This window comes from Sceloporus occidentalis, unplaced genomic scaffold, assembly GCF_023333645.1.
Source record: "Sceloporus occidentalis isolate IW3139 unplaced genomic scaffold, rSceOcc1.0.p SCAF_2, whole genome shotgun sequence".
NCBI classification, from domain to species: Eukaryota; Metazoa; Chordata; class Lepidosauria; order Squamata; family Phrynosomatidae; genus Sceloporus; species Sceloporus occidentalis.
In genome coordinates this window covers 197,360,811-197,387,348 of record NW_028316982.1, presented here as the reverse complement: position 1 = coordinate 197,387,348, position 26,538 = coordinate 197,360,811, and the positions used below count along the sequence as shown (strand labels likewise).

Sequence of the window (26,538 nt, the reverse complement as noted above, 5' to 3'; positions counted from 1 at the left end):
CTTTGTGCATAGATAATTCTAGCTGCAGTTGTCATCCTATAATAGTCTTCCATGCATCTTCTCCAGCCGTTCATCTAAGAGTCCTAATACAGTTCTAGCTTAAAAGTTTGATTTTAAGAATGTCCTCTATCAGTCCATGAATTTGAGTCCAATTTTTTTGGCTCTGCCCCAAGTCCACCGAATATGAAAGAAAATGTCTCCATACATGTCCCAATTTTTATCTCTGAAATGCTGGAAGCCATCTGGGAGTTGTCTAAAAAGTAACCTTTTCAGGTTCAGTCTTGTGCCTCTTAATGCTTTCAAACCTAGTGCTTTAGCACTATGTCTACAGGGAGGATGCTAAAAGTTGAGTATGTTAAAAGGTGCAAGTGTGGAAGAGGAAGGATGAAGGGGAACATCTTTGGAAGTTTTCCTCCACGTGAGTGGAGGAACTTGTAGTGTCACAACAAACTACCATTCCCATAATTCCATAGCATTGAGTCGTGGCAGTTAAAGTGGTGTCAAACTGGATTATTTCTGCAATGCTTATGCAACCCCTGAAATCAAACAGGATATCCTGTTTCTGAGTAACATGGTTCCACTGCTGACATTGTGATTAGACAAATTGCTGCTAAATTCCATTACTTTCTTGACATATATGTGTAAGGAAATTATTATAAAATAAGACACTTCCTGTTGGCTGCTACTTCTCCAGCCTCAGAATGCAAACTGGTGACACTGAAAAAAGATGTATCAGAGGAAAGAGTACTTTCTAGTGTAGGCGTTTGGCCTTGGGCTAATTTTCAAAATCTCCATCCAAAAACCCCTTGAAGTACATAAAGGTAACATCCTTCAGTTTCATTCTAGTATTAACTTCCTTTAGAATTCTAGGATATTTTTTCAGGCACAAGAGATTACTGGCAGAGTATTACTTCTGGAAAAGACTTGAACAACAAACATCATAACCTATTTTCATGTTATCACATACATATCTTCCCGAGCTGAATTGGTACATACATATTTAAGCATGCTAGTTTTATGTCGTTAATAGATTCAGAAATAAAAGCTACTTAGGACATCACCAGTGAATAATGCTTGTGTTGCCAACTCTTTACTTTGACTTGTATTTTTATAAATAAATGAATTTGATTGAAAATAAACTTGAATAGCGCATGCATAGTTATTAGGAGTAGTGGTTCCAGTGTCAGCAGGGCAATGAATCTGCTCTATAGTTTAGTGAAAGCATTAAAAGAACTATTCAAGGCATAGAACCTACTTTGGGAATAGGGAGACAGCACCTTGCATAGCAACTTTTAATTGCTAAAACGTGGAGTGGAATTCAGTGCCCTGATATTGGAGCCACCACCCATCACTGACTTTTAGTGCAGAACAGTAGGAGTCACTTGGTTTCCCTGATACCAGTTACTTTCTCAATTCCCCTCCAGTTTGCACTTCAAGGGAAATCTGGCATGTAAAAAAGAAAAAGAGCTACATATGTGCATTTAGTTAGATAACACAGATTATTTCATATATTAGAAAATTTTAATACTTTTTTAAATGAGTGTTGAAACTGGTTTAGACATAGGTAGATGTGGGAGGTCATACCTCTGGAGCTTTTTCCATGGAGAAGCATATAAAACAATTTGACCTCAGGTGATAAATACAAGAATGAAACATCCCCCTCCCCCGCACAAAAAAACCCTAATAGAAATATTATTTCAATAGCAAGACGATTCTTACCAGGTTTGTTCTCTAGGAAACTGAAGCTCTAGTGAAAAGATACAGTTCTGGGAGAATCAACTACCTTATCAAAATGGCTTTCTTTTCTCTTCTCTTAATCAGGGGTCCTGAATTAATGGTAATTCTTAACATTCATGGCAGCATTTCCTAATTTCTTGCACTGAAAGATGGTTTAAAACACATTTGGTGCTATTAATGTATATTGAAAATCCAACAAAACATTCTGGATGGATTGCCAACCAATTTAGCCTGATCTGCTCTTATGCTGCTATTAGCATACTAATAGTGGCAATCAACAGGTGATTTTTTTTATCTGCATAGAGATTTTTATTATTATTTGCTAATGTTTTCATATTAAAAGCACAGATGCAATGGCAGGCTGAAAAGCAAAATTTTCAACCTTCACTTTTAGGTTAAAGCATGTTTTAAGAGAAAGCCCTAAAATAGTCTTTCAAGGGAACAAAAAATTCACTAATGATAGTGGCTGGACGCTGAGAGAAGATTCTGGTCCTAAGGATCTTCTTTGCCAACAGAGACAAATCCATATAGGAGGATGCAGCAGAATATTTGCTGGAAAGGGGGAAAAGAAAACCTTTATTATGGTAAACATGTATTCCTGGACCACATTCTTTCCTCTTAATTGCCATTTGATTTAAACTGTTGTTTCAAACTGTGCAGGGTTTGTTTGTTTGTTTGTTTGTTTGTTTATTTTAGTATTTCCTAGGCTTTTTTGCCAAGGAAATGTCTCTCTGGCACAGAACAGCTTTTTGTCCCATGGATAATCAGGATCACCTCCTTGTTCCCTAACAAAAGTGCTGTGCCCTTTTTTGCTGAATGGCTATGCTGGTTGTAGGATTCTGGGAGCAGTACGGAAAGAAGGTAACATTTCTAGGGCATGTTCCTAACCCATACCCGAGGAAGTCTTTAAAAACAAATTCAATGGTGGCTGGTAAATCGTATGCTAGTGAGGCAATGAATCCACTCTGACATTTCAATAACAGTTTAAAAGAGCTATCTAAGTACTGAACTTATTTGATGGACTGAGTTCAGCACCTAGGATAACTCTTGTAAAACAGGAGTGGATTTTCTGGCTAAATGATATGGGATCAAACAGCTGCCATTGCTAAAACTAATTTTTGATTTTCCTATACTTGTGAACAAGGAATAACTTGTGCATACTGTTTGGTCCTCTAAATTTTCCGACTCAATATAATGTGAATTACAGCAGAAAATACATTCCTTAGCATTACTATTGAAAGAACCCTATGCAACCCTTGTTTGGGGGCCTTTAATGACAGCTCTATTTAGAAATATTTACTTTGCATGGGTTATAATGGTGACAAAAGCTTAATCGCATCCAGAGTTGGAAATGTGGCCAAGTTGTGTGTGTGTTTTTTAATTGTAATCTGAACCACATACATTTTCATTCATCAGGGCACTGTTTAAGCCATACCAGAAGTAGGTAAAAGGGTACAACTCCATGACTGTGTTTCCTCAAAATACAAATAGTAATTCTCTTTTTGTAATAGTGTGCTTATTGCAACATGTAATTTTAGGCTCTCTGTGGGTCTGGAGTAGCAGATAGGGGACATTGCTATTGCTTTAGAATAATCTCCAGGCCTTTGGGAGCAAAATATGGATTGATTTTTTAAAAATTTGGAGGGATTTTTAGGGGGGCATACTTTGTAGTTCCAAAGAAACGCATGCAGCCCATGGGCCACATTTCACCTATCCCTAAACTGTAGCAAAGAAATATTGTTTATCCTTATAAAAGGAAGCTGGGAAACCACAGAAATAATGAAAAGCCTAAGAATTTTCAAATACAGAAAACAAATTGCTTAAAGATAATCCACAGCTGATTTGCAGGGCTGGCCCAAAATATCTCGCTACTTGAGGCAAAACAGAAGATGCTGATCCCTCCTTTCCACTCCAAGCATGTAAGTTACTTTATCAGGCACCTGGCAGCAACATTGGCAATGACAGTGCCCTCTTCCAGCATTTGCTGACTAAAGACTCTAACCTCACTCTGCCTAACAGCAGAGCTCTCCTGCTGATCTGGATCACAAAGAAATACTCTAGAACAAAAATTTCTGAGAAACATGTGATTTACCTGTTAACAGATGGGATATTGCTCCATATGTGTGCTGCATTCTGGATGATATCATCAGATCGCTTATAAGTGAGCACGGCTTCCACCTTTTAAAGGTACAAAATCATAAATATACTTTAACGTTTATACACTGCCAATACCACATAACATGGGACATGTTTTTTAATAAGAAATATAATATAACGAAATCAGTGATTTGAGTCAGTAGGAGCTTTTATGTTTAGGGCTTTAAAGGTATTAACCAGGTCTTTCAGTAGGGCTCAGAAACAAACCAAGAGCAAATGGCAATTAAATATTTTCAAAACAATTTACTCACTCTGAGATCAGTACAAGGTGCCCAACCATGTGGTTGATGCTGGATGCCTCATTTTTGGCTTGAGAGGGAGTGCACCAGCAGTGGAGGTGGTGGTGGGTGAAAGAGTGGGACACATATGTGAAAGTCACCTGCTGGCATTGCTTCAAAGTACCCCAGGTAATGGGGAATTTCAGGCAGCTTTGGGGCCACAATACTCTGCCCTGCTCCTAGAGTATTTTAGCCCATGTTGATTGTTGGCCTGTAAGTAGGGTTGCCATAATTGTCCACTTTTACCAGGGACAAAATGTGGAACAAATTCAAGACCAAACTGTAGGACAACTGCAGGACAAAACTCAGCCCAAAATGTAGGACATTGAAGAAAAATGGTGGACCTTAAATGTCCTACATTTTGAGCTGAGTTTTGTCCTGCAGTTGCCCTACAGTTTGGTCTTGAATTTGTCCTACATTTTGTCCCTGGTAAAAGTGGACAATTATGGCAGCCGGTATGGAGCCTAAAGAGATGAACAGTAGTGCCCTCTTGAACAAATTTCTGTGACATGCCTTCTACTGAAATCAGTACAAACTAGTATACCCCCACCTGCCAGGCAACACAGAAGAACAGCATAGATAATAGCACTGAACACCCCTTAAAGGATAGAAATGCCAGAATTGCATTCCCCAGTTGAATTCCTCCACAGATTATCCATCAGGATAAGTGAGGTAGCTCTTAAAGTGGATCTAGGCTGAAACGGATCCAAATAAATAGTATCATCCAAGAAGACACAGAGTCGAGTCATCAGTGCATACCAAACTGATTTGGCCAAGAATGTACTATCTGAACCAGTTCAAGGTTGGAGGATTGCAAAGAGAGTTCCTCTTTCTGCTTCCTTAGGAAGAGCTGGCACTTATCCCACCAGTTAGGAAGCATATTATCATCTCTGTCAGCCAGCCGCCATTTCACCTCTGGCAGCCTTAATAAACTGATACAGGCAAGGGAGGACTGGCCTCATTCATCCAAGAATCTTGTCTATATCTTTAAGCTGAACAAACTTGAAAATAAATGTAGCAACAGAACAAACTGAAGCTTCAGGAACATCCACAGTCACGTTAACTTATCCATGCCTTGGCTCCCCGCTTCCTTGCTTTTGACTCTAACCTCTATAACCTCTTGCTTGGTTACCATATATTCCTTCCTGTTAACAGTTTTATTTTCAGTATGAGCAGTTCTAATGAAAGTTTAGTGCTCGTGATAAAGCTCCCCATACCATGGTGAGGCAATCCAGAGTAGATAGTACAGTGTCACTGTATACAAAGCGACCATAGTGAAACTGATGAATACATGAATCTGACACATACATAATGACCTTTTTACTAGGCCAGCCCAGCAGTTGGCCACCATCCCAGACTAGCAATGTAATGGAAAACACAAGAACATTTCCCAGGAAGGAGAATTATTTCTGAAAATCAACAGAAACTAGATGAATATTACAAATCTATCCCCATGTTCTTCATCTATTCTCAAAATGTTATAGGTATGTTAAGTGGAATGGATATAATAAGTGGGATATAAATACCCCAAATAAACAAACAAAAAACAGGTTTGACATAGTCCCAGAATGACTATTTATAGAGTTTACGGAAATTTGAAGCCATTTATAGAAATCACGACCTGAAATTCAGCACTAGTAGAGGTTTATTTACATGGCTGGTATCAACTAAGTAAGTTACGAATGTGCAATCTAGAGTTAAGCATTCATGACTGTTTCATATTAATGATCCCTATGTATTTTGTAGTTTAGGGGATACACAGGAACTGTGAAAGTCCCCCAGTCCCCACTTAGGAGTTTATTACATTGGGGATAATTTTGGCATTAAAGAGAGATTAAAGTGCATTTAAAGCATCCCTCAAATGAAGCAAAAATTGCAAGTAATTGCATGATCAGAAATGAATTGTCACTGAAATCCTGAAAGTAAAAAGATGCACGTTAATGCTTCTTTGTCACCACTTTTGTGCAATATTGGATGAAATTGTTTCATTTAATTATGCAATTTTCCTGGGATATTCACAGGATAAACTCCTGATCTCCTTCGTGTGATAAACATCTTAGTGAACAACAGCCACTGTGTTCAGTGGGGGTCTGTTCTTCTGTCAGTCAGGAAGAAGCTGACTGACCTTCCCACCTCCCCTTGCACAAGTGATCTCCCCTTGCAAAAGCAAGTGCAAGGAGGCATTCTGACAGGGATCTTGCGTCTAGCTGTTGCACCAGGGATCACTCAGCAAAAGGGGTGGTTGTCCAATTGATTGTGGAACAGATCCCTGTTACTTGCAGCAGCAGCAGCAGCAGCAGCCAAGTAAGTAAAGATTGCTGGCTGTCACTTCACAGCTACACAACTACAGTAGTTACACATTTGTAACTGCCCAAATGAATTCAGGCAAATATTTCTGCCTCTCTCCATCTTATGATCTCTGGGTAGCTTAAAATCAGTTGAACAATTTAAAATGTGAATATGAAAAATAATGCAGATATTCTAAGATCATATTAAACAATTGCATAGCTTAAATTAAAACAATATAAAATCATGTATTTTATTTTTAATGTTAATTCCTTATGCAAATTGCACCTGGCTGTGATAAGAATTTTTTTTTACAACTGTAAACTGTTCCACTGAAAATCTATATTATATTTAGTTATGTAAGTAACATAAAACATTTTCATATTCACTTCCCAAAAGGTTTTTTTCACTTGCCTGAAAAAAACGTGAAGCTGTGTCTCTCATTTCTTCATCAAGAACTAGGTTGTCTACAAACAGCCAAAAAAATGGCCTGTGGCTTCCTTCTGGGGGTTTCGTGTACTGAAGTATACGCATGTACTGGTAAAAGTACCAGGCTTTTGAGGGGAAAACAAAGAGAAAATGGGTCATAAAGTTTCTGAACAAATGCTAGAATAATTGGAAAATGTTGTATAATCTTTTATAATCTGCCAGGCCATTTAATGTAGGGAGCTGTCATTTTACTTCAGTGGTTCACATTTAAGATCCCTGTACTAAAGATAATATATATTGACTGGTACTACAGTTATGTATACATTCAGAATGAACCCCCCCCCCCCCCCCCCCAGAGTTGTGTTCTGAAGAAGGCCCATCTAGTCATTTGCAATGAGGTAGAGGTGCTGCCATCCAGGGCCCACTGTATAACACAAACCAAAGATTAAATTTTACAAAAGCATGGCAATATAAGAACAAGCATTTGAAGCTGCATTAATCTTTCCCATTTGGAGAGGGATTCCAGATTGGGATGAGCACAGCAGCAAGCCATAAAAGTTCCAAGAATTCTTCTGTGCTTTCTCTAATTCAAACACTGATTATCATTGTCACAGTCTGCATGATTTATTAAAGTGAGGTGGATATTACAGCACAGCTTTTCTTACTCTTCCAGAGTTTTGAAAAAATACTGATTTGGAATATAACCCTTATAATCTCCTTGGCAACATTGCCAGGAGCCATGTGGACTGGGAAACGGTAGTCCAAAACGTTACTTTTCCATGTTCTACTTTTGGTTGCATCAACTGGACTGTTTTCAGAATGTCACAATGCTTATACTACATGGTCCCAAAGTTGCTCAAAGTGTGATATGATGGTATTAACATAATTCATGGGAGAAAGGCTAAATTGCCCATTTCTTACAACAGGCTTGTTTGTCTTTTTTATATCTTGGCTAAGTAGCCTTGGCTCATTTTTCATGAGAATGGCTGTGCATAAATTTTTACATAGTGACCATAGGGGAAAATGCAATAACATTATTATTATTGAATTACAGAGAACAAAACATGGCAGTAGCACAACGGATTTATGCTAACATAGATTTATCACAGGGCTGGTATTGTTTACTACCTGTTTAACCTGTATAATTGTTTTTAAACTTTTATTGTAAAGTTTTGAAAAATGGTTTTTATCTCGTGAGCTGCCTTGGAGAAAGGTGACATAAAAATGAATTTAGTTAATTAAATAAACAAATATACTGGCAGTCTGTACAAAAGGGCATACATGGGTAGGATTGGGGTGTGACAAGAAAATCTGACTTAAAACCTGTCAGATAAAATATGTTCCCCTAGCACTCTCCTAGCTGGAGAGAGGAAGGAAGAAGTGGATGGAGATCATTGCTCCCTTTCCACATGTGTCAAATATAAGATGCCATCAGTAAGCCTGACAGATATACTTTAGAAGTTGTTCCATTTTCATCTTGTTTCTGCTGGTATTCTTTGTGGAGGAGCACAAAGCAACCATGCTTAGGGTTGTGCCATGTGGCTACAACAGTTACAACTATTAAATTTCATGTGGAAGCAAGGTCTCATCTGATCTTGGAAGCTAAGCAGGGTCAGCTCTGCTTAGTACTTGGAGGGGAGACCACCAGGGAATATCAGGTGCTGTAGGCTATACAGTTGTTCAGAGGAAGGAACTGGCAAAATCATCCCTGAGAATTCTTTGCTTAAGAAAACCCTATAAAATTCATGGGGACACCATAAGTTGACAGGAGACTTGAAGGCACACACACTCACACACACTTCTGAAATCAATGGAGCTTATTCCCAAGTTAATATGTTCAGGACTGGGAGTGTATCATCTAATTCATTTTAGAGAAGAGTGTAGAAAAAAGGAATAACAAAAGTAAATCACATTGGATGGACCTGAGACATTATGAACAGTGTCAGGTTTGTATATCTTACCAGAAGGATGATTGTAAGACTTTGCCACTGGTGGTGTGGATCCAAAAATAAAATCAAATGGGCCCCACTCTTCTATCTAATAAATTAAAGAGAACAACTTTAGAAATATGGATGGAGTAGAGCATATTTTGTATTTTATTGGAAATGAGTTCTTTTTAATGCATAGCAGTTTCCCCCAGTCTGTTGTGTTCAAGATGAGCAAGGCAATGACATTTGTAAGCCTCATGCTACTTCCATATAATCTGCCCCATACACTCAGGCCCACTGGGGGACATTTGCTTCAACCAGCAAGAACTGCACTGGAAACTGTCACATGAGGACATTTTCATCGCCACCCCTAGACTGTGGAGTGACCTGTCAGGAGAGATCTGACAGCTAAAGATGCTGTCTGAATTTAACAGTATTGAAGACTTATCTCTTCTGGCAGGCCTATTTTATCAGTTTTAAACTATGAATTTAAATGGGTATATTTTAATCTGGATCATTTTAATGTGTAAGTGTTGTTTTAACCCTATGTTGATATGTTTTAATTTATGTGTTTAATGGTCAGTTATATATTATATTTTAATCTATGTTGTACCCCACCTCAAATCTTGGGAAGAAGCAGGTAAGAAATAATAATAATAATAATAATAATAATAATAATAAGGGTGGCAGGTTAGAGGAGTCTGATACAGATGTTTTAGGAGCCTACTTGTTTAATAGCTATTCTGGTGACCATAACTGGCACAGTCTTGCCTGCTTCTAAATTTCCCCAGTGACCTTATCAAGTAGGCTACCTTTAATTGCATTATTAACCAGTTCCTCCAGTAGCAGCTAGTGGCTTTTATGTAAATGCAGCTTTAGTAATATCTTAAAAGGACCTATCAAGGATGCTGGGCTCTTTTTGAGGATGAGATTCAGAACTCTGGGTAGATAATTAAACTCTGGACTAAAAACTAGAGCAAGTTCACCATCCCAAAGGTCCATGAGCTACCACTAAATATTTCTAGTTACTTCAAGCTCTGCCTCTTGCAACAAATTGCTAATCTGTTCAAACTGAATGCTGAATCTGTTCAACTGAATGCTGGCTACATAAACAAAAGAAAAAATAAGACAGTAATAGAGCAACAGTATGCTAGGTTGTGCATAAAAGAGATGATGATGATAATTTTATTTATATTTTCCTGCCTCCCCCTGTGATAAGAAATGGAGGTGCTCCTAAGTTCAAAATGTACAAAAAATCAAGAGAGAAAATAATGAAGAGGAATGAAGGTGTCTCTCATGAAGGTTGTAATCAAGCAGACTAGTTCACAGACTTGGAATGAAAAGCTATAATGCAGAGCACAGTTATCTAAACAATTCCCATTAAAATTAACAGAATTTATGTACTTAATCCTGTGCTAGATTATGGTAGTTAACATCATTGGTCATTTTTTTTTTTTTTTGCTAATAACATTAATTAAATGGCCAATGTTGTTTATACAGCAGCTTCTGTTCAGCACAGAATTGGTTTATACTGAAGCCATTGAAATCAACATATTCAGGCACATTTCTTTCTCTGTTTGACAGTAACAAGCAACTAGCCCCTTGACCACACCAAAGTTTATCTCCTTTCACTGAGATTAACAGATTAATTTGTAATGTCTTTGTAGTCTTCCATATACTTTCAACAGCTGTTTCTGTCTGTCTAAATCTGATTTCCCCCTGTATTACATGCAATCAGCATATGATGATCTGAAAGACTATTTAATCTAGTATAATTAGAAATGGCCTAAATATCCCAAAGGCACAAAAACCTGTCTGATCTTGAAAGTTAAGCAGAGTCAGCCCTGCTTTGTACTTCGATGGGAGACCTCCAACGAATATTGGGAGCTGTATGCTATATTTCAGAGGAAGGAACTGGCAAAACTACCTCTGAGTATTCTTTGCTCAAGAAAACCCTATGAAATTTATGAGGTGGCCATAAGCTAACTGATGACTTGAAGGCATTTGTTGTTGTTGTGTTCCTTCAAGTTGTTTCTGACTTATGGTGACTTACACACACATAATTAGAAATGTGGGTTGTTTAAAATCAAGACAGTGACATCTACTTACATGCACTCTTGTCACATCTGTGACATCATCCAAATACTTCAGTCTCCCATTGCCCATGCTTTTACCCAGAAACCCAAACCTTTTCAGTTCTACAGAACAGAAATTAGAAACAAGGAAGTGAACTTAAACCAGACAGTACTGAACAATATTAAAATAATAATTGGTCTTGACTAACTCTTGGATAAATACATGCCGCATGTGAGAAAAGAAAATATCTGAACTCAATCTTTTTTGAGACTGATCATGCCAGTTACCAAAAACAGCAGTGGCTGTCCTAGAGAGCTTTGCCTCACATTGGCCTGTGCTGTGACAGCCATGCTGTGAGATGGATGCTGTTTTCTGCCCCTGCATATTGAGACCCTGCAGATCCTAGCAGATTAAAGTTGCCTCCACACCAGGGCTGGTTCTGGCATGGGGGAGAAGGAGGCAGCGGCCTCATGTACATCTTAGCAAGTTAAAGGTGGTATTGTCATGGGATCTTTATATGGAAAAGAAAAGTCAGGGCCCGGGGCAAGTTTTGTTCCTACTATCCTGTTGATTTCTATATCATCAGAGTTAGGGAAAAATCAAAAGGAGAATTGGCTGAACTTTCCCCCCAAACTAGAAATATTCATTCTTCCATTCAACTTTCCTTTCCCTAGCTCAGAATTGTACAGCCTTCATCCTATAGCTATTCCCTACATTTCCCAAACCTGGAGTGACCCCATCCACCTTCTCTGTAGCCAAGTCAGCCAGGCGGTGTATCTACAAGAAACACTGGTTTGGGATTCCAATATTGCACTTTTCCTGCCAGCATTTGTTGAGGAGGAAGGGAACAAAAGGTTTTCAGTTGAGTTTGTAATGTGACGAGACTTACTTTCATCTCCACTTCTTAATTATCTCTATCTCAGCCGGGGGTGGGCAGAGGGATTTACAATTCCCAATCTCTGCATGATGAAATGTACTTGTGAGTGCACATGTGTACAGTGGCATGGAATTAGCAGAGACACTTATCTCTTACCCTACCCTTGACTCCTTCATTTCCTGAGTTTAGCTGCAATCCCCTCAAAAGAAAATGAAAAACTCATTTTCTCAATAATATATTGCTATGAGCTATTCATGTTATACTCCAAAATATTAGGGTTTTAAGTGAACAAGATCCATTCAGTTTACACAAGATTGCTCCTGGTGGAGGCAAAAACGGCTTCATCAGTGTAGCTACCTGTATTTTTTTGGATTCTCCTTGTGGAAGGATGCTTCTGCCTCAGAGATTCAAATTACAAGAAAAATTACTGCTTGGGTAGGTGCAGCTTTGGCCCTTTAACAAGTTGTTACCCGCCTTGATCACTGGAAAGGCGGGCTACAAATAAATTATTATTATTATTATTATTATTATTATTATTATTATTATTATTTAACTTGACATTGTATTAGGCTCTTGAAGCAGTAAAGGTTTTATGAATGCCTGATCTAAAGCTGTACTGTCGTAACTGAAATGTGCTGCTAGCAGGGAGCAGGGGGCTGGAAAAGTTTCTGTTTGTGGATCCAACTCCCAGAACGGAAACATAGTCACTGTTCATAGGTTGAGGTATTCAGGGATTTGTAATCCAAAAGGTAAATTTCCTTGTAGTCCAGGTTGTGCTCTCAAATTGGGGAGGGGGGGAATAGGTTCTTATCCCTTTAAAGATTGTGTAGAAAAGGGAATTTCAGGATGCTTTGGTTATGTGAGCTGATATTCCCTCTTCTATGCAACCATTAAAAGTATAGGAGCCCTGTCCCTTGGTTCACCTGGCAACCCCATAAACTTACTCTGGCTTTTTGATTATAGAAGCCAAAATATTTGTCAAATGACAACCTTTTTTTCGTTGTAGCTTAATGACAACTTGGCCTTCAGAAGCAGTTGTTAGCACAACAGCCTGATTTTCAAAATGGAAATCCAATATAATTTTGCTAAAAATTCTATTAGCAGAATGACACTTATATATGGAAAGAGAAAACCGTTATATTCCTCACTTGCTTACCTTGTGTAATGTTGTCAAAGAGGGAGAGAACATGGATTGGTTTTCTCTCCCATGGGGACAAAAGCTGATATATATTAAGTGAGTTCTGACACAATAAATTTAAAAAGACATTTGTTAGGACAGTTACAGACGCCATGGATTTTTGTTATTTAAAGTAAATAAAAGTAACTTATTTAAGTAATGTGTTATTACATGTATTTATTAATGATGATGATTATGATGACAGAATGACTTCATTTGCTTCAATTTGTGGTGGTGGAATTAGGACATGTCAAACATTCAACATTTTGTTTTTCTTTTAATGCCCCTTTTGCAAATGGCCATGCATTCCGTTTTGTCATTGGAAGATGTTTTGCTACCACCTTCTGGTGACAGAACAATTTTTTTCATTGTTCATTTATCACTGCCTGAGCCTTTCTGTGGCTCCTGACACAGAACTAATGCAGTTTGACACCTCTTTAACTGCATGTGGAATCCTGGGATTTGCAGTTTGGTGTGGCACCAGGTCTATCTGAGAGAGAAGGCTAGATATCTCACAAAACTATAAATCCCAGAATTCCCTAGCATTGAGCCATGGTAGTTAAAGCAGCGGCACGCTATATTAATTCTGCAGTGTCGATGCAGCCTGTATGAATGGTGCTCCCACCATAGGTCCAGGAATTTAGACTTTTAAATCTATTGTAGTTTGGTCTATAGAAAACATAACCAGCAAATGCAAATATAAGCAACCTTTTAAAAAAAATCTATCCAAAAATCAATTGAACTTTTCCTTACAGACTCTTGATCATAGAACTGTTTCAATTCTTCCCGCCATTTTGTCTTTTTCTTAAGAAATCCATGTATGTTTGTTGGCATACATAGGAAGCATTTCCAAGGGTTTGTATTTCTGATTTCCTCTGAATGCCCAGGACGAACAAGGGTATCCACACATTCGTCGCAAAAACACCTGAATAATTGTTTTAAAAATGCATTTTTTGAAAGTACAAACCACATTACAAAAATAACAGACCCTATTTGTACATTTCTAAAATTATAATGTTCAAAATAAAATTCAATTGTATGTCTTTTTCCATAGTCTAAATCCTGGTTCTGCCTTTACTTTGTATTTCCTCTTCCTCTTTCACTGTTTGTATATGATAAATATGATTTCCTCCTGATACGTTATTTATACTCTTTTTATAATTAACAGATGTAAATTTTAAAATCTTATTTCTTCTATTGCATTGATATGCAATTTTAAAGAAGATTTTAATTTAAAAAGTATACTCTGGTACACACATTTTGAAGCATTTTGACATCTGGACCATGCCAACAACTATCAGGTTAGAATGTACAGGGAAGCCACTGAAATCCACAAACACCTTGACAACTTCAACAGGAAAGAAGAAACCCTTAAAGTAAATAAAGACATGGGATAGACCGCCAAAAAACGTCGGCCTACCGGTGCCTGTTTTTCCGTTGGAGGGAAGTCACAGCCACCAAACTGCACGGCTTCCCGCCGGCGGAAAAAGAACCTGCAAAAAGCAGGTTCTTTTTGTGCCACCATTGTGACACCCGAGTACCCCAATGGCGCACTCATGACATCACAAGTGTGGTGCGACATGTGGATGCTATGTGTCCGTCATATAACAGTGGTGGCTCCCATATACATGGGGTGCCACCAGTGTTACAGCGCCATGTGGTCCCTTAACCCTAGTACGCCGGCAGTATGGCGCATTTGGCACGTCTGTACCGCTCCAAAGTTTGGTTACCAGTCCTGAAAAATTCCAAAATCAAGACCCAGCAAATGCAAATGAAAATCACCAAGGGTCAGGGGGATTTCCCAGCAGATAATGGATAATTAATTAAATAGACACCCTGAGGCCTTGTCATTCAAGAGCAGAACAAAACACAGATTAACATGCAAATCACTTTCTCTCAACCAAGGATCACACAGTATATTTTCCCCACTCATTTCCATGCCAGCATTCTCTGAAGATGCCAGCCACAGATGCTGGCAAAACGTCAGGAATAATCCCTTCCAGACCATGGCCACATAGGCTGAAAAAACTATAAAAACTATCTTGGCCTTTGTCTCTCCTTCACCTCTGATCTCATTGACTGTTTCCATTTTTCTCTATTTTTTGGCAAGGAATATCAATCACCTGTGACATTTTGGATCATCACATATCATTAAGGAATTGCCTGAGCAACAGATTGTACAGTCCGCTTGACAGCCATCATCATCACAGAGGAAAAATCTCTCCAGAAACATTTCCTTTAAAGAGAAAAAGAAAGCTATGTTTGCTGCTGCTGCTATGACTATTACTGCTACTATTAGTACTGCTCTTACCACAATATATTTCAGTGCATACTCTCCAACTATCCTGATTTGGCAGAGACAATTGCAATTAATGCTTTGCCACCCAACTTTTTCAGCTACTTTTAAAAACGTCCCAGTTTCTCTCTACTTTCCCCACTTTCCTCCTTTGTTGTCAACTTACTTCAATGGCTGTAAACTGAATTCAAAGTGCAAAAGCAGTTTGCTCAGCAGAGGGGAAAGAGTGGAATCTTGTGGCAAAAGAATAGAGTGGCAAAAGTCAACTGCTGCAGCCTCTCCTAGCTTGTGCCTTCTTCCTCCTTAATAACTTTTGTCATCTTGACCACACTCTGATGTTGCTTGGGCACATGTGTCTCAGTTTTCATCTGTGAAATTTTGGAGGTTATACAAGAGGTCAAAACCCATGATGTAAAATAATCCAACTATTCCCAAGTCATCCTTTTAAATTAGATTGCTGGGAATTGCAGTTTTGTGAGACATTTACCCTTCTCTGTCAGAGAGCTGTGGTACCACAACAAACTCCAATTCCCAGAATTCCATAGCACTGACTCCAGCAGTTAATAGTGTGCCAAACTGGATTATTTCTGCAGTGCAGATGCATAGAATCATAGAGTTGGAAGAGACCACAAGGGCCATCCAGTCCAAACCCTGCCATGCAGGAAATCTCAATCAAAGCATCCATGACAGATGTCCATCCAGCCTCTGTTTAAAGACCTCTAAGGAAGGAGACTCCACTACACTTCAAGGGAGTGTGTTCCACTGTCGAACAGCCCTTACTGTCAGGAAGTTCATCCTAATGTTGAGGTGGAATCTCTTTTCCTGGAGCTTGCATCCATTGCTCTGGGTCCTAGTCTCTGGAGCAGCAGAAAACAAGCTTGCTCCCTCCTCAATATGACATCCCTTCAAATATTTAAACAGGGCTATCATATCACCTCTTAACCTTCTCTTCTCCAGGCTGAACATCCCCAGCTCCCTAAGTCATTCCTCATAGGACATGGTTTCCAGACCCTTCACCATTTTACTCGCCCTCCTTTGGACGCACTCAAGTTTCTCAACATCCCTTTTAAATTGTGTTGCCCAGAACTGGACACAATATTCCAGGTGGGGCCTGACCAGAACAGAATACAATGGCACTATTACTTCTCTTGATCTAGACACTATACTTTTATTGATGCAGCCTAAAATTGCATTGGCCTTTTTAGCTGCTGCATCGCACTGTTGACTCATGTTCAACTTGTGGTCTACTTGGACTCCTAGATCCCTTTTTTTCTATAACATTAAGGGACAAACTTGGAGACTGAAGGTATAATTTTGATCTTGAAACCTGATGCTTCGTAGCATGCACACAGAACTACATTTGAGCCCAGAATGGAAGCACATTTATTACATGATCTTCAAATGTACCTTTTTCCCTCCCAGCTCAAACTCAGGGGAAACAATTCTGCTTGGTTGCAGCAGAAACCTATTGTGCACAGTGAGGACTGTCTCAAGTCAGTAATGTCACTAACTCCCTCCTAGACAGTTTCCCCTGAGTGCTTTGGAAAAAAACTTGATTTTCTTCTGTTATTTTTAAAAACTGATGTCATGTGTTGCATTTTAATCTATTGTTGTTCTCCACCTTGATCCATGGGAAGAGGCAGATAAGAAATAAATATTATTATAGCTGTCATTATTGTTGCTGCTGTTATTTAAAGGCACGGATGTGCATTTATTTTATTAAATATACATACAGTGTGACATGCAGGTGTGGGAAAGCTGTGGACTGAATTAGTGCTTGAATGAGCAGCACATAGAAGTTTTTTGGCCTTTCTTTCTCTTGAAAATAAGTTAATGGATCACAAGTAGGCATACTGCTCCCAAGTACAGTACATGTGGAGGATGACAGAACTTGAGAAAGAAGATTCAAAGCTGATGGGATAATCCCTGTCAACTACTCACTGTGCAGGGAGCACAAATTCCTCCATGGAACAATGGGTGCTGATTGTGAATCTCAAGCCCTCCACAGCAGATGCAGATTTCTACAAAACAGAAAAAGAAGCTATTCTTATTCAGCATTTAACTGTTGGCATCTGTCCATTTACACAACTGTTAGTGTTTGTCAGAACTATTGATTAGCTGCTCAGATATTAAGCATAAATATTTGTGTGTTAAATTACAACCATTATTTAAGAAAACATTAACATTATGGCAGATATATCTATAATTTCAATTAAATTATATTTAATGGTTTCTTGATTAATCACAAATGTGTCTTTGAGAAGGGAAACGTTTATATATCAACAAAAAGTTTCCTATAATGGAGTCTGCTTTTTCTTTTATTATTTTTTTCTCCTAAAAAGAATCCTATTTCTGCCCATATAAACTGATATTTCTCTCAGGAAGTGAAAATCTTTGATTTCATTACCCATGACTTCTCATTTGCTACTTCTGCTAGGTTTTTTGAAAAAGTATTTTTACACATTTATGGTGTGCCAAAATTTCCCCAACTTAGTACCTGTCAGATTTGTATGACTACAGCTCCCATCATCCCTAAATGGCATGGTCATGATGGCTAATAGGAGTTGTTGAACAACATAAAAGAATCCTGAAATAATATATTTGCATCAGGGAGGTATCACATTATAGTTTGAGAGAGAGAGGAAAAAAAGAAGCATTTTGTTTCTCTAAGTCACCATTTGAGGGAAAAAATGAAGCTTTACTAATAGTTATTTGTAGCAGGAGTAATAGTAACTGTAGCAACATAAGTAGCAACACATATTAACATCGCACCTTCAATGTTTTTCCCATTGTAGTATACTTCATATGCAATATTTCCTAGGGAGAAAAAAGGATCAGGAGATATTTGTCATGTAACCCCATAAATCTTTTTGTGCTTGAAATCTATTTTACAAATGTAAACTCTATCCTGGTTAGAATGTACATCTGATTTTTATTTCATATGCTCTACTACTATGGCAATATTTACTTCAGTGAACATCAGAAAGGTCCAAAAAGTCATATGTGAAACTGTAGCTGTTTAAGCACATAAACACCGTATCAACTATGAATCCACCAGAAGAGAGATACTATAACCAACTATCTTGTAAATAAAGTTCTCTTTTGTCTTGGTTCAACATGTGGTCGCTTGAGATATTTTAAGAAACTATAAGCCAAACGTTACCAGGGATTAATAATAAAATAAAAATACTTTTTTTTGCTCAGACGTCTTAAAATAGTGAGTGCCCTGTCTTCTCACAGAGTGGCCCAGAGGCAAAAGAAAAGTGTGGGAGTCACTCAAGTGAGGGATCCGAGTTCGAGGGTCTCACCATGCAATTTGGTGGCATGTAGGGAGGTAGTCATCACAATATTGGTGGCAGTGAAAAAGACCCACGGTGATGCCCTCAGAGAAAAATAGTTGGGTGAGTGAGTCTCACCTTCACATAAGTGGTGCCTGTGGTAGCACACAATAAAAAGAAGTGAAAGATTTTGAGAGCTTTTGGCAGTGCCATGTTGTCACCTTTGATTTCATCTAAAGCCATGCTCATGAATGGCGATAATCTGATATAAAGTCTCTGCTAAAAGGTAGAGGAATAGAGGAACGCACAGATGGAGAGACAACCAAGAGAAGAGGTGGTTCCTTGTGGGACAATCTGTGCTTAGCCTGCTATTCAGATCTCACTAATTTAAAACTTTTTGCTGCAACCATCTAATAATCCTGAACTGTTTATAGCAGTGGTAGATACGACTGCCCTTTTTTTGGCTGTAAGTTTAAAATAGTTAAGTTTTCTAGACTAATGTGGATATTGGATCAAGCAAGGATTTAATGCTCAAGATTTGTTCTCATTTTCTTAGACATTGGTTGCCATTTATCATACCTTGATTCCTGTTTCTTTCATAATTTCATCACAGCCTTTTAGGCTAGTCACATTATAATTGCTTTACTTATCATGTTTGATACTACTGTACCTTCATACTCTCTTTAATAGATATGTTTTCATCAGTGACTTGTATTATTTTTTTACATGCTAGCCATATTACAGTTGCATAAATGGTTACTACCTCATATTTTCTATTATTCACTGTTTTATAATTATACATTGCTTTCCACCATCTTGTCTCTCATTTCAATGAATTTTAAATTGTTTTACTTTTCAGTGTGCTGTTGGTTCAAAGATCAATCTTCCTGCTCACTGGAGCTATATACCAAGAGTGGTATAGAACACAGAATTTTCCATCTCAAAGATAGTACTGTGTTCCTTCTGGAGTATAAACAATGTGTGTGAAGTAGAAGTGAGTTCAAAGGGACAGCAAACACTAAGTACATTAAGGCAGAAAAATAAAACTGTGTTTAGTTACTCTTGGAAACAAGATTACCTTTGCTCAGCTTCGGTTGATGTAATTCTTCAACAGAACTTACAAAAATCACATCATCAGAATTCTCAGTCTCTGGAGATACAACTGAACGTGTGGCAGCAGAGACAAAGGAAGGGTGAGAAATCATAATGAAAACCCTGATGGTCACTTTCATTATACAATAGATTAGCTGTGATATTCTCTTGGTGGCTTTGGGCAAGTCATTTTCACTTGTGATGGTTGTGAGGGTCACAACACTTCTCTCAGTCCACCTGAATAATGTGGTTCGCTGGAAGGGGGGGGGGGGGCAGCTGGCAAATGGCACCCTCTGGCCTACCATTTCAAGGCACACTCAAAGCCAGTCAAGTTATCTGGGGCAGCTGGTGGATCCAATATTAACAGAGTGGTGAATCTACTTCAGGTTTTACCTAAATTTTAAAGGAGTAAATGTGGAGATAGGGTTCAGCTCCTTTAAAGCATGGACTAGAACCTAGGCTGGATTCACTGCCCCAAAGATACTGAAGCCATCAGTTACCAGAATAATTATTTTGGACCATGAGGACTAAAATCCTATATATATTATATATACACTCGGCCCTCCACATTCATGGGAGTTAGGGGAGCAAGACCCCCACAAATGTGGAAAAATCATAAATAATTCCCACCCACTGTGTGGAAGCCAGTTAAAGGAATGGGAAGGAGGAGGAGGAAGAGTTGCACACACAGTAGCCTTGACCTCGTGAATAATCAAAACCACAAGTGTCAAAGCCATGAATATGGAGGGCCGAGTGTATAATGTAAAATATAACATCAAATTAATAATTAACAACTATGTAATTACAGTTGGCCCTTGGTATCAACAGATTTTTTTATCCACAGATTCAAGCAGCCACTGCTTGAAAATGTTCAAATATATATAAATTCCAAAAGCAAACCTTGTTTTTGCCACTTTATATAAGGGACACCATTTCACTATCCCATTGTATATGATGGGACCTGAGCATCCCCAGATTTTGGTATCCACAGAGGGTCCTGGAACCAAACCCCAGTGGATACTAAGGGACTACTATAAAGAATAAACAACTAACAAGACAATTTCTCTGTTTATGGCAGAAGAACAATACAATAATAACAAATTAAATAAGTAACAAAGATTGTCCTTTCATGGCACCGCAGTTTATTGCCTGAGGTGGTTGCCTTAACCTGTCTATTAGTAGTAAGCAAAGTCTGTCTCTTTTAGATTTTTTCTTTTTTACTAGTTTGGCTAAATAGCTTGTATTGAACTCCCCTTGAAAACAAAATCACCTCCATTTGAAGAGAGGGTTACAGGAGTGGCTGCATGAATAATTTCTTCCATGGAACTTAGAGAAATTGCATCAGTTCTGTAGCGGAATGGCATCACTGGGAGAGAGATGAGAGACAAAAAAAGAGGGAAAGGAAAGGAGAGACTTGATAAGGGCTGTTTCTGTGATCTGTCCCTGTCTCCCATAGCAGTAGATCTAGTTCTTGCTTTACAGAATATAGATGGAGGAACGTCTCAGCTGCCAATCTTTGTGCAATTTCATTTGGGTTGGGGAATCCAGATTCTAATTGGCACTCAGCCATAAAATACACTATGGCGTGTTACAGATCACCCAAAATGGGCGGTCTCGCGCCGCTGCTGGTTGCTCCACGAGGGAGCCGCAGCAGCCAAACCGGCGGCTCCCTCGCAGAGCAAAAAGAAGCCCCAAAATGGTGTTTCTTTCTGCGGCGCGGATATGATGCCGCGAGGCGTCAATGGCGCACTCGCAGTGTCATATGTGCTGCGCGACGTGTGGACGCAGCGCGTCTGCTACGTAAAGATAGCAGCCCCTGTGTGGAACGGGCGCTGCCATTTTGTGCGCGCTCTGCACGTATTAGGGTTAGGGGCATCAGGAAGTGACGCCCCTTTCTAACCCTAGTACGCGCAGAGCGCATACTTTATACCTGTGTGTAACGGGCCTATGTGACCTTAGGATAGTCATTGATACTCAACCTGGCCTTCCTCAGAGGGTTGTTGTGAGAATAAAATGGAAAGGAAGAGGAATACCACATCAGCTGCCTTGGGTCACTTGGAGACAACAGGAGGAATATAAATACAGTCAGCCCTTCTTATACACGGATTGTTTATACACAGATTCAAGCATCCACGGATTGAAAATGTTCCAAAAAAGTACAAATTTCTAATATCAAACCTTGATTTTCCATTTTTTATAAGGGACACCATTTTGCTATCTCATTTTATTTAATGGGACTTAAGCATACACAATGGGGGATCTTGGAAACAAATCCCAGCGTATAACAAGGGTCCACTGTAATAACAAAACAGTGTCAGTATATGGCTCAGTCTGGGTTGCTACTATTAGTGCTGTCACCACCTTCCTAATGTTGCCACCTACTGTTAAGAGTTTTGTGATCTTTTTTTCAATAGGTTAATGGAATTCAAGTTTATACGAGTCTAAAAGAAATGAGTTGGCAGGGCAGCAATGTAGCCCTTCCATCAATATGTTTTAGCTCCTCTCATTTCGGAGGTCTGAGGCACTTGAACCCTGCACCTGCTCCTCAAAGGCTCTGCAGGATCTTGAACTGCTATTCTGAAGTATCAAAGTACAGGGAGATCCCAGCTGTCCTTTCCCTCACTAATGCTCCATTTGCTACAGATATCTGGAAATGTTTATGGTGAACCTGCCAACAGGACTTTTAATGTCTTCTTGAAAACACCATTACTTGCGTTTTGTCTTAAGGGACTTGCACAAGGCATGTCTTCCACAGAACTGACAGATATGATATCAGGTGAACTTCTGTTCTTGGACAACAGATCTGAAAAATTGAAAAAAAAGAGAGAGATAACAGAGCTAGATCAGCATACAGCAGGAGGCAATCCATAGTGTCTGCCCCAACAATTACATGTGATGTTGATGTTAAATGTAGAAATTGCAAATACTGTATTTATTTTTTGGACTATAACACCTAGAATGCCACTACTAGTATAGCCATTGGCCATGCAGTGAGGGGATTCTGGGAGATGTAGGGGGAAAACAACATTTCTAAGTGATTGTTAATTGATTTGTGGAATCACGTTAAGCTGAAACGTATTAGCTGCATGTAAAATTGGATTTATTTTTATCAACTAAATCAGGGATAGAACTCATGTGGCTCTCCAGATATTGTTGGGCTGCAGTCCCAGCAATCTTGGCCAGTACAACTAATGGGGAAGAATGTTGGGAATTGCAGTACAACAAACATTAGTATGGTAAACAGATTCCCACCTCTTTACTAAACAGTACTAAACAGAATGATGAGTGTGTATTAGAAAAGTATTGATGCCATAAATCAGCATGGCTGAGTAGGGGCCTCTTGGAGTTGTACTCCAGCACATTTGGGAGGCACCAGTATATGGAAGTCTGGTGTAGGCCAGTACTACTCAAAGTACAAAGTTTTATTACCGCTTATGGCCAATAGCCTTTGTGTAAAATAACAGTACATACAATATACATACAAAATACATACAAAATTCAGTACTACTCAGAGTGGTGGTACCTGGACTGGTACTGTTCTGTGTGCCATCAGCTGCTGCCCCACATAGAATTTCTAGGAAAAAAAGAAATGAATGAATGAATGAAAGTTTATTTCTAGACCACTATTCCTTAGAGATCATAGCGGTTTACAAAATTTAACATCAAAAGACAATACAAAGTGAAAGCCTATAACCCGACAATAAAAAACCCACACGTACCACTTAAAAACAATACAACAATTCTAAAAACATTCTAAACAATCATTCAATATAAAAACCAATTAAAACACATTAAAACACATATAACAAATTAGCTGGATCGAACAAAATGCATAGAGAGAAAGGGATAACATCAAGGCACATGGGGGAAGGCTTGACGGAAGAAAAAGGTCTTCAGATTCTTCCTAAAAAGATCTAGAGAGGTTGCTGAGCAGAGCTCGTCGGGCAAAGAGTTCCAGGTCTGCGGGGCCACGATGGAGAATGCCCTTTGTGAAGAAGACACAAACCTTGCCTTGGGAACTCTTAATAGATGTTTTCCGCCCGATCTGAGAGTGCGGAGCGGACTGTATGGGGAGAGGCGGTCCTCCAAGTACCCTGAGCCCAAGCCATTTAGGGCTTTATAGGTCATTACCAACACCTTGTATTGTGCCCGGAAGCGAATAGGCAGCCAGTGAAGATCTCGCAGTATAGGTGTTATATGGCTGGTCCTGGAACATCCAGTGACCAGCCTTGCTGCCATATTCTGAACCAATTGTAGCTTCCGAGTTTGGTACAAGGGTTGCCCCATGTAGAGAGCATTACAGAAATCCAACCGAGAGGTTACCAGAGCATGTACCACCGTTTCCAGGTCCCCCTGGTCCAGGTAGGGTCGCAGCTGGCAATTTTCTCAGCAAGATTTCTTCAGCGTGCACCTTCATCTGAGGCTGAGGGAATGTGATCTGCTCAAAGTCACCCAGGAGGTTTTCACGGCTGAGCGGGGGATTTGAACTGTGGTCTCCAGAGTCCTTGTCCAACACAAAAATCCTTACACCATAATGGCTCTCATAGGATATAACAGCGAACACTTTTCTCTAATGGTACTCATCTTAATAAGGTTTGCCTTGTGATGCAATGGTTAGAATGTTGGACTGGGACTTTGGTGATCCAAATTCTAGCCCCCAGTTGGCCATGAAGCTTGCAGGGTGAACCTGGGAGACTCACTATCCTTCAGCCTGAGTTGTTGTGAAGCTAACATGGGGAAGGAAAAGACCTGTCAAATGCTTTGAGTTACTGCAAGAAAAGTGGGATGTAACTATAACTAACAGCTAATAAATACCACCAGATCAATATTGGAGAACTCCCAAAGCAATCAAATGCATGACATCCTGTTCTGATTTTACCCTCTTATGACTTGGCCTTGGATGAGTGGGAGCAAAGTTTTTAAACTTCTGCGTGCTTGTGTACTTTCTTTAGGCCAGCCAGATTACAACTGGGTTTGCTGTTCTTTTGTAAACTCTGATGGGCTTTCTGGGTACTTGCTGGTAGCAATGGGCCCATGGATACCTTTTACTTACCTGCCTCTATGGTGCTATCCATTTCCTCAGGGTCGCTATCTGTGTCCACCATAATGACCTCTGCCTGTGCCTGGGCCATGAATACAGATGATGTAGCTCTCTGCCTTCAGGAAAATCTGGAGCCACAGACACAGAAATTGTGAAGAGCCTTTTTTTGGTGTCGCACACTGTGTTGGATGATGGACGTGTCCGCTCAGGAAAGAGGTTCCCCTGAAATTAATGAGATGAGGCAGAAGGATCATTCAGAACCGCTCCCTTGTACACTACACAACTGTAGCACTTTGATACTACTTTAACTGCCATAGCTTCATGGGAGTGGTGGGTTCATGAAGTATTTGGATAACTTGGGCAGCGAACTCTCAGTTCTAATTCCCTACCTCAAAAAACTACAGATTGCAGCATGCTGTAGACTGTAGCCGTGGCAATTAAAGTGGTATCGAAGTGGTATGTGAAAGATACCTTGAATGTGAATTTATGCAAAGGAATTTCTAGCTGAGGACAATGGGTTGTTATTTATTTTATTTATTTATTTTAAGGATTTATATCTCGCCTTTCTCCCACAATGGGATTTAAGGTGGATTTCAAGTGGAAGATGGCAAATATGGAAGATGGTTATGAGAGGAATTATATGGATATAAAAGAACTTGCTGGATGACCTTGGGCAAGTCACATGCTCTCAGCCTCATGGGAAGGTAATGGCAAATGTTCTTTGTACAAATCTTTTCAAGAAAACCCCGTGATATTACAGTTGCTATAAATCAGAAACAATTTGAAGGCACACATGCACACAAACACACACAAACAAAAACTGGATGACTGCATAGTGGGGGTGAAGTTTCCAAAAATGGTGTTAAATCAAACAGAGTGAAAGCAATGGGGCTGACATTAGACTAAGACTGTCATGTGTTGATTGAGATATCTGCATCCGATGAAGTAGACCTAAGTCTATGAAAGCTCATTCTATCAACTTTTATTCTCTCAAGTTAATCTCAAAGGTGCTACAAGATCCTTTTGCACACTGAGGCTGAACTCACACTGGGGAAATAACCCAGTTTGGCACCACTTTAACTGCCATGGCTCAAGGCTATGGAATTCTGGGAGTTGGGCCCACAACAAACTCCAACTCTCAGAATTCCATAGCCTTGAGCCATGGCAGTTAAAGCGGTGCCAAACCGGGTTATTTCCCCAGTGTGGATGCAGCCAATGACAGCTCCATATGCCAAGAGAAGTATTTGCCTTCTTCCACTTGAAATGATTTTCTGAATTTATGGCTACAGTCCTTATTCTATGCCCCAGAAAGTCTCATTGAACTCTCATGACATGCTTTAAAAAAATTCAAAACCATGCTGTTGTTTGCCAATGGTTGAAAATCATGACCACTTGAATTTTTAAAATTATTCTGACCTGAGTTGCTTTTACATTACACAGTTTTGAAGTGTGCCCCTACATTGTAGAAATAAGACAGCTTAACATGAATTTAAGTACTGTAGCTCCATTCAATGGAATCTTGGGACTTGTAGTTTTACAGGGTCTTTAGCCTTTTTTTGTCAAAGAGTGACGGTCTCTCACAAAACTGCAAATCCCAAGATTCTGTAGGATGCAACCATGGCAGTTAAAGTAGTATCAAATTGCATTACCTCTGCAGTGTAGATGCACACTCAGTGCCACAGTCCTATTGTAACTGCCATGGTTCCTTGCTATGGAATTCTGGGATGTGCAGTTTAGGGAGAGGCCTTTAGGAACTACAAACCCCAGGATCCCATGAGATGGAGCCATGGCAGTTACAAAAAAATCGCAGTGCTATAATTCTTCAGTGTGAAAGGGCACTATAATAGTTTAGTGTAGCTTTCACACTATAATATAGCACTATGATC

The 26,538-nt window shown here is 39.3% G+C and overlaps 1 protein-coding gene across 1 annotated transcript; it reads right to left on the bottom strand.

Annotated features, from left to right (window-relative positions):
* Positions 1-1,647: 1,647 nt before the first annotated feature.
* On the bottom strand, positions 1,648-24,743 carry DNMT3L (DNA methyltransferase 3 like). Its single transcript, XM_089508092.1, has 14 exons — positions 24,665-24,743; positions 22,316-22,414; positions 20,882-20,977; positions 19,598-19,681; positions 18,014-18,058; positions 17,183-17,262; positions 15,069-15,181; positions 13,699-13,870; positions 12,925-13,009; positions 10,925-11,013; positions 8,849-8,924; positions 6,873-7,012; positions 3,830-3,915; positions 1,648-2,289 (listed from the first exon to the last, which is right to left on the bottom strand). The coding sequence occupies exons 1-14, from the start codon at positions 24,741-24,743 to the stop codon at positions 2,145-2,147; spliced, it is 1,389 nt and encodes a 462-aa protein (XP_089364218.1). The 3' UTR covers positions 1,648-2,144.
* Positions 24,744-26,538: the final 1,795 nt, after the last annotated feature.

Coding starts and splice junctions, on each gene's coding strand:
- DNMT3L (XM_089508092.1), bottom strand. CDS start 24,743: ATGGCCCAGGCACAGGCAGAGGTCATTATGGTGGACACAGATAGCGAC. Junction 19,682..20,881: donor AACCCTCTCTTCAAATGGAG/GTGATTTTGTTT, acceptor CCACACGTTCAG/TTGTATCTCCAGAGACTGAG. Junction 18,059..19,597: donor TCAACCGAAGCTGAGCAAAG/GTAATCTTGTTT, acceptor TTTTCTCCCTAG/GAAATATTGCATATGAAGTA.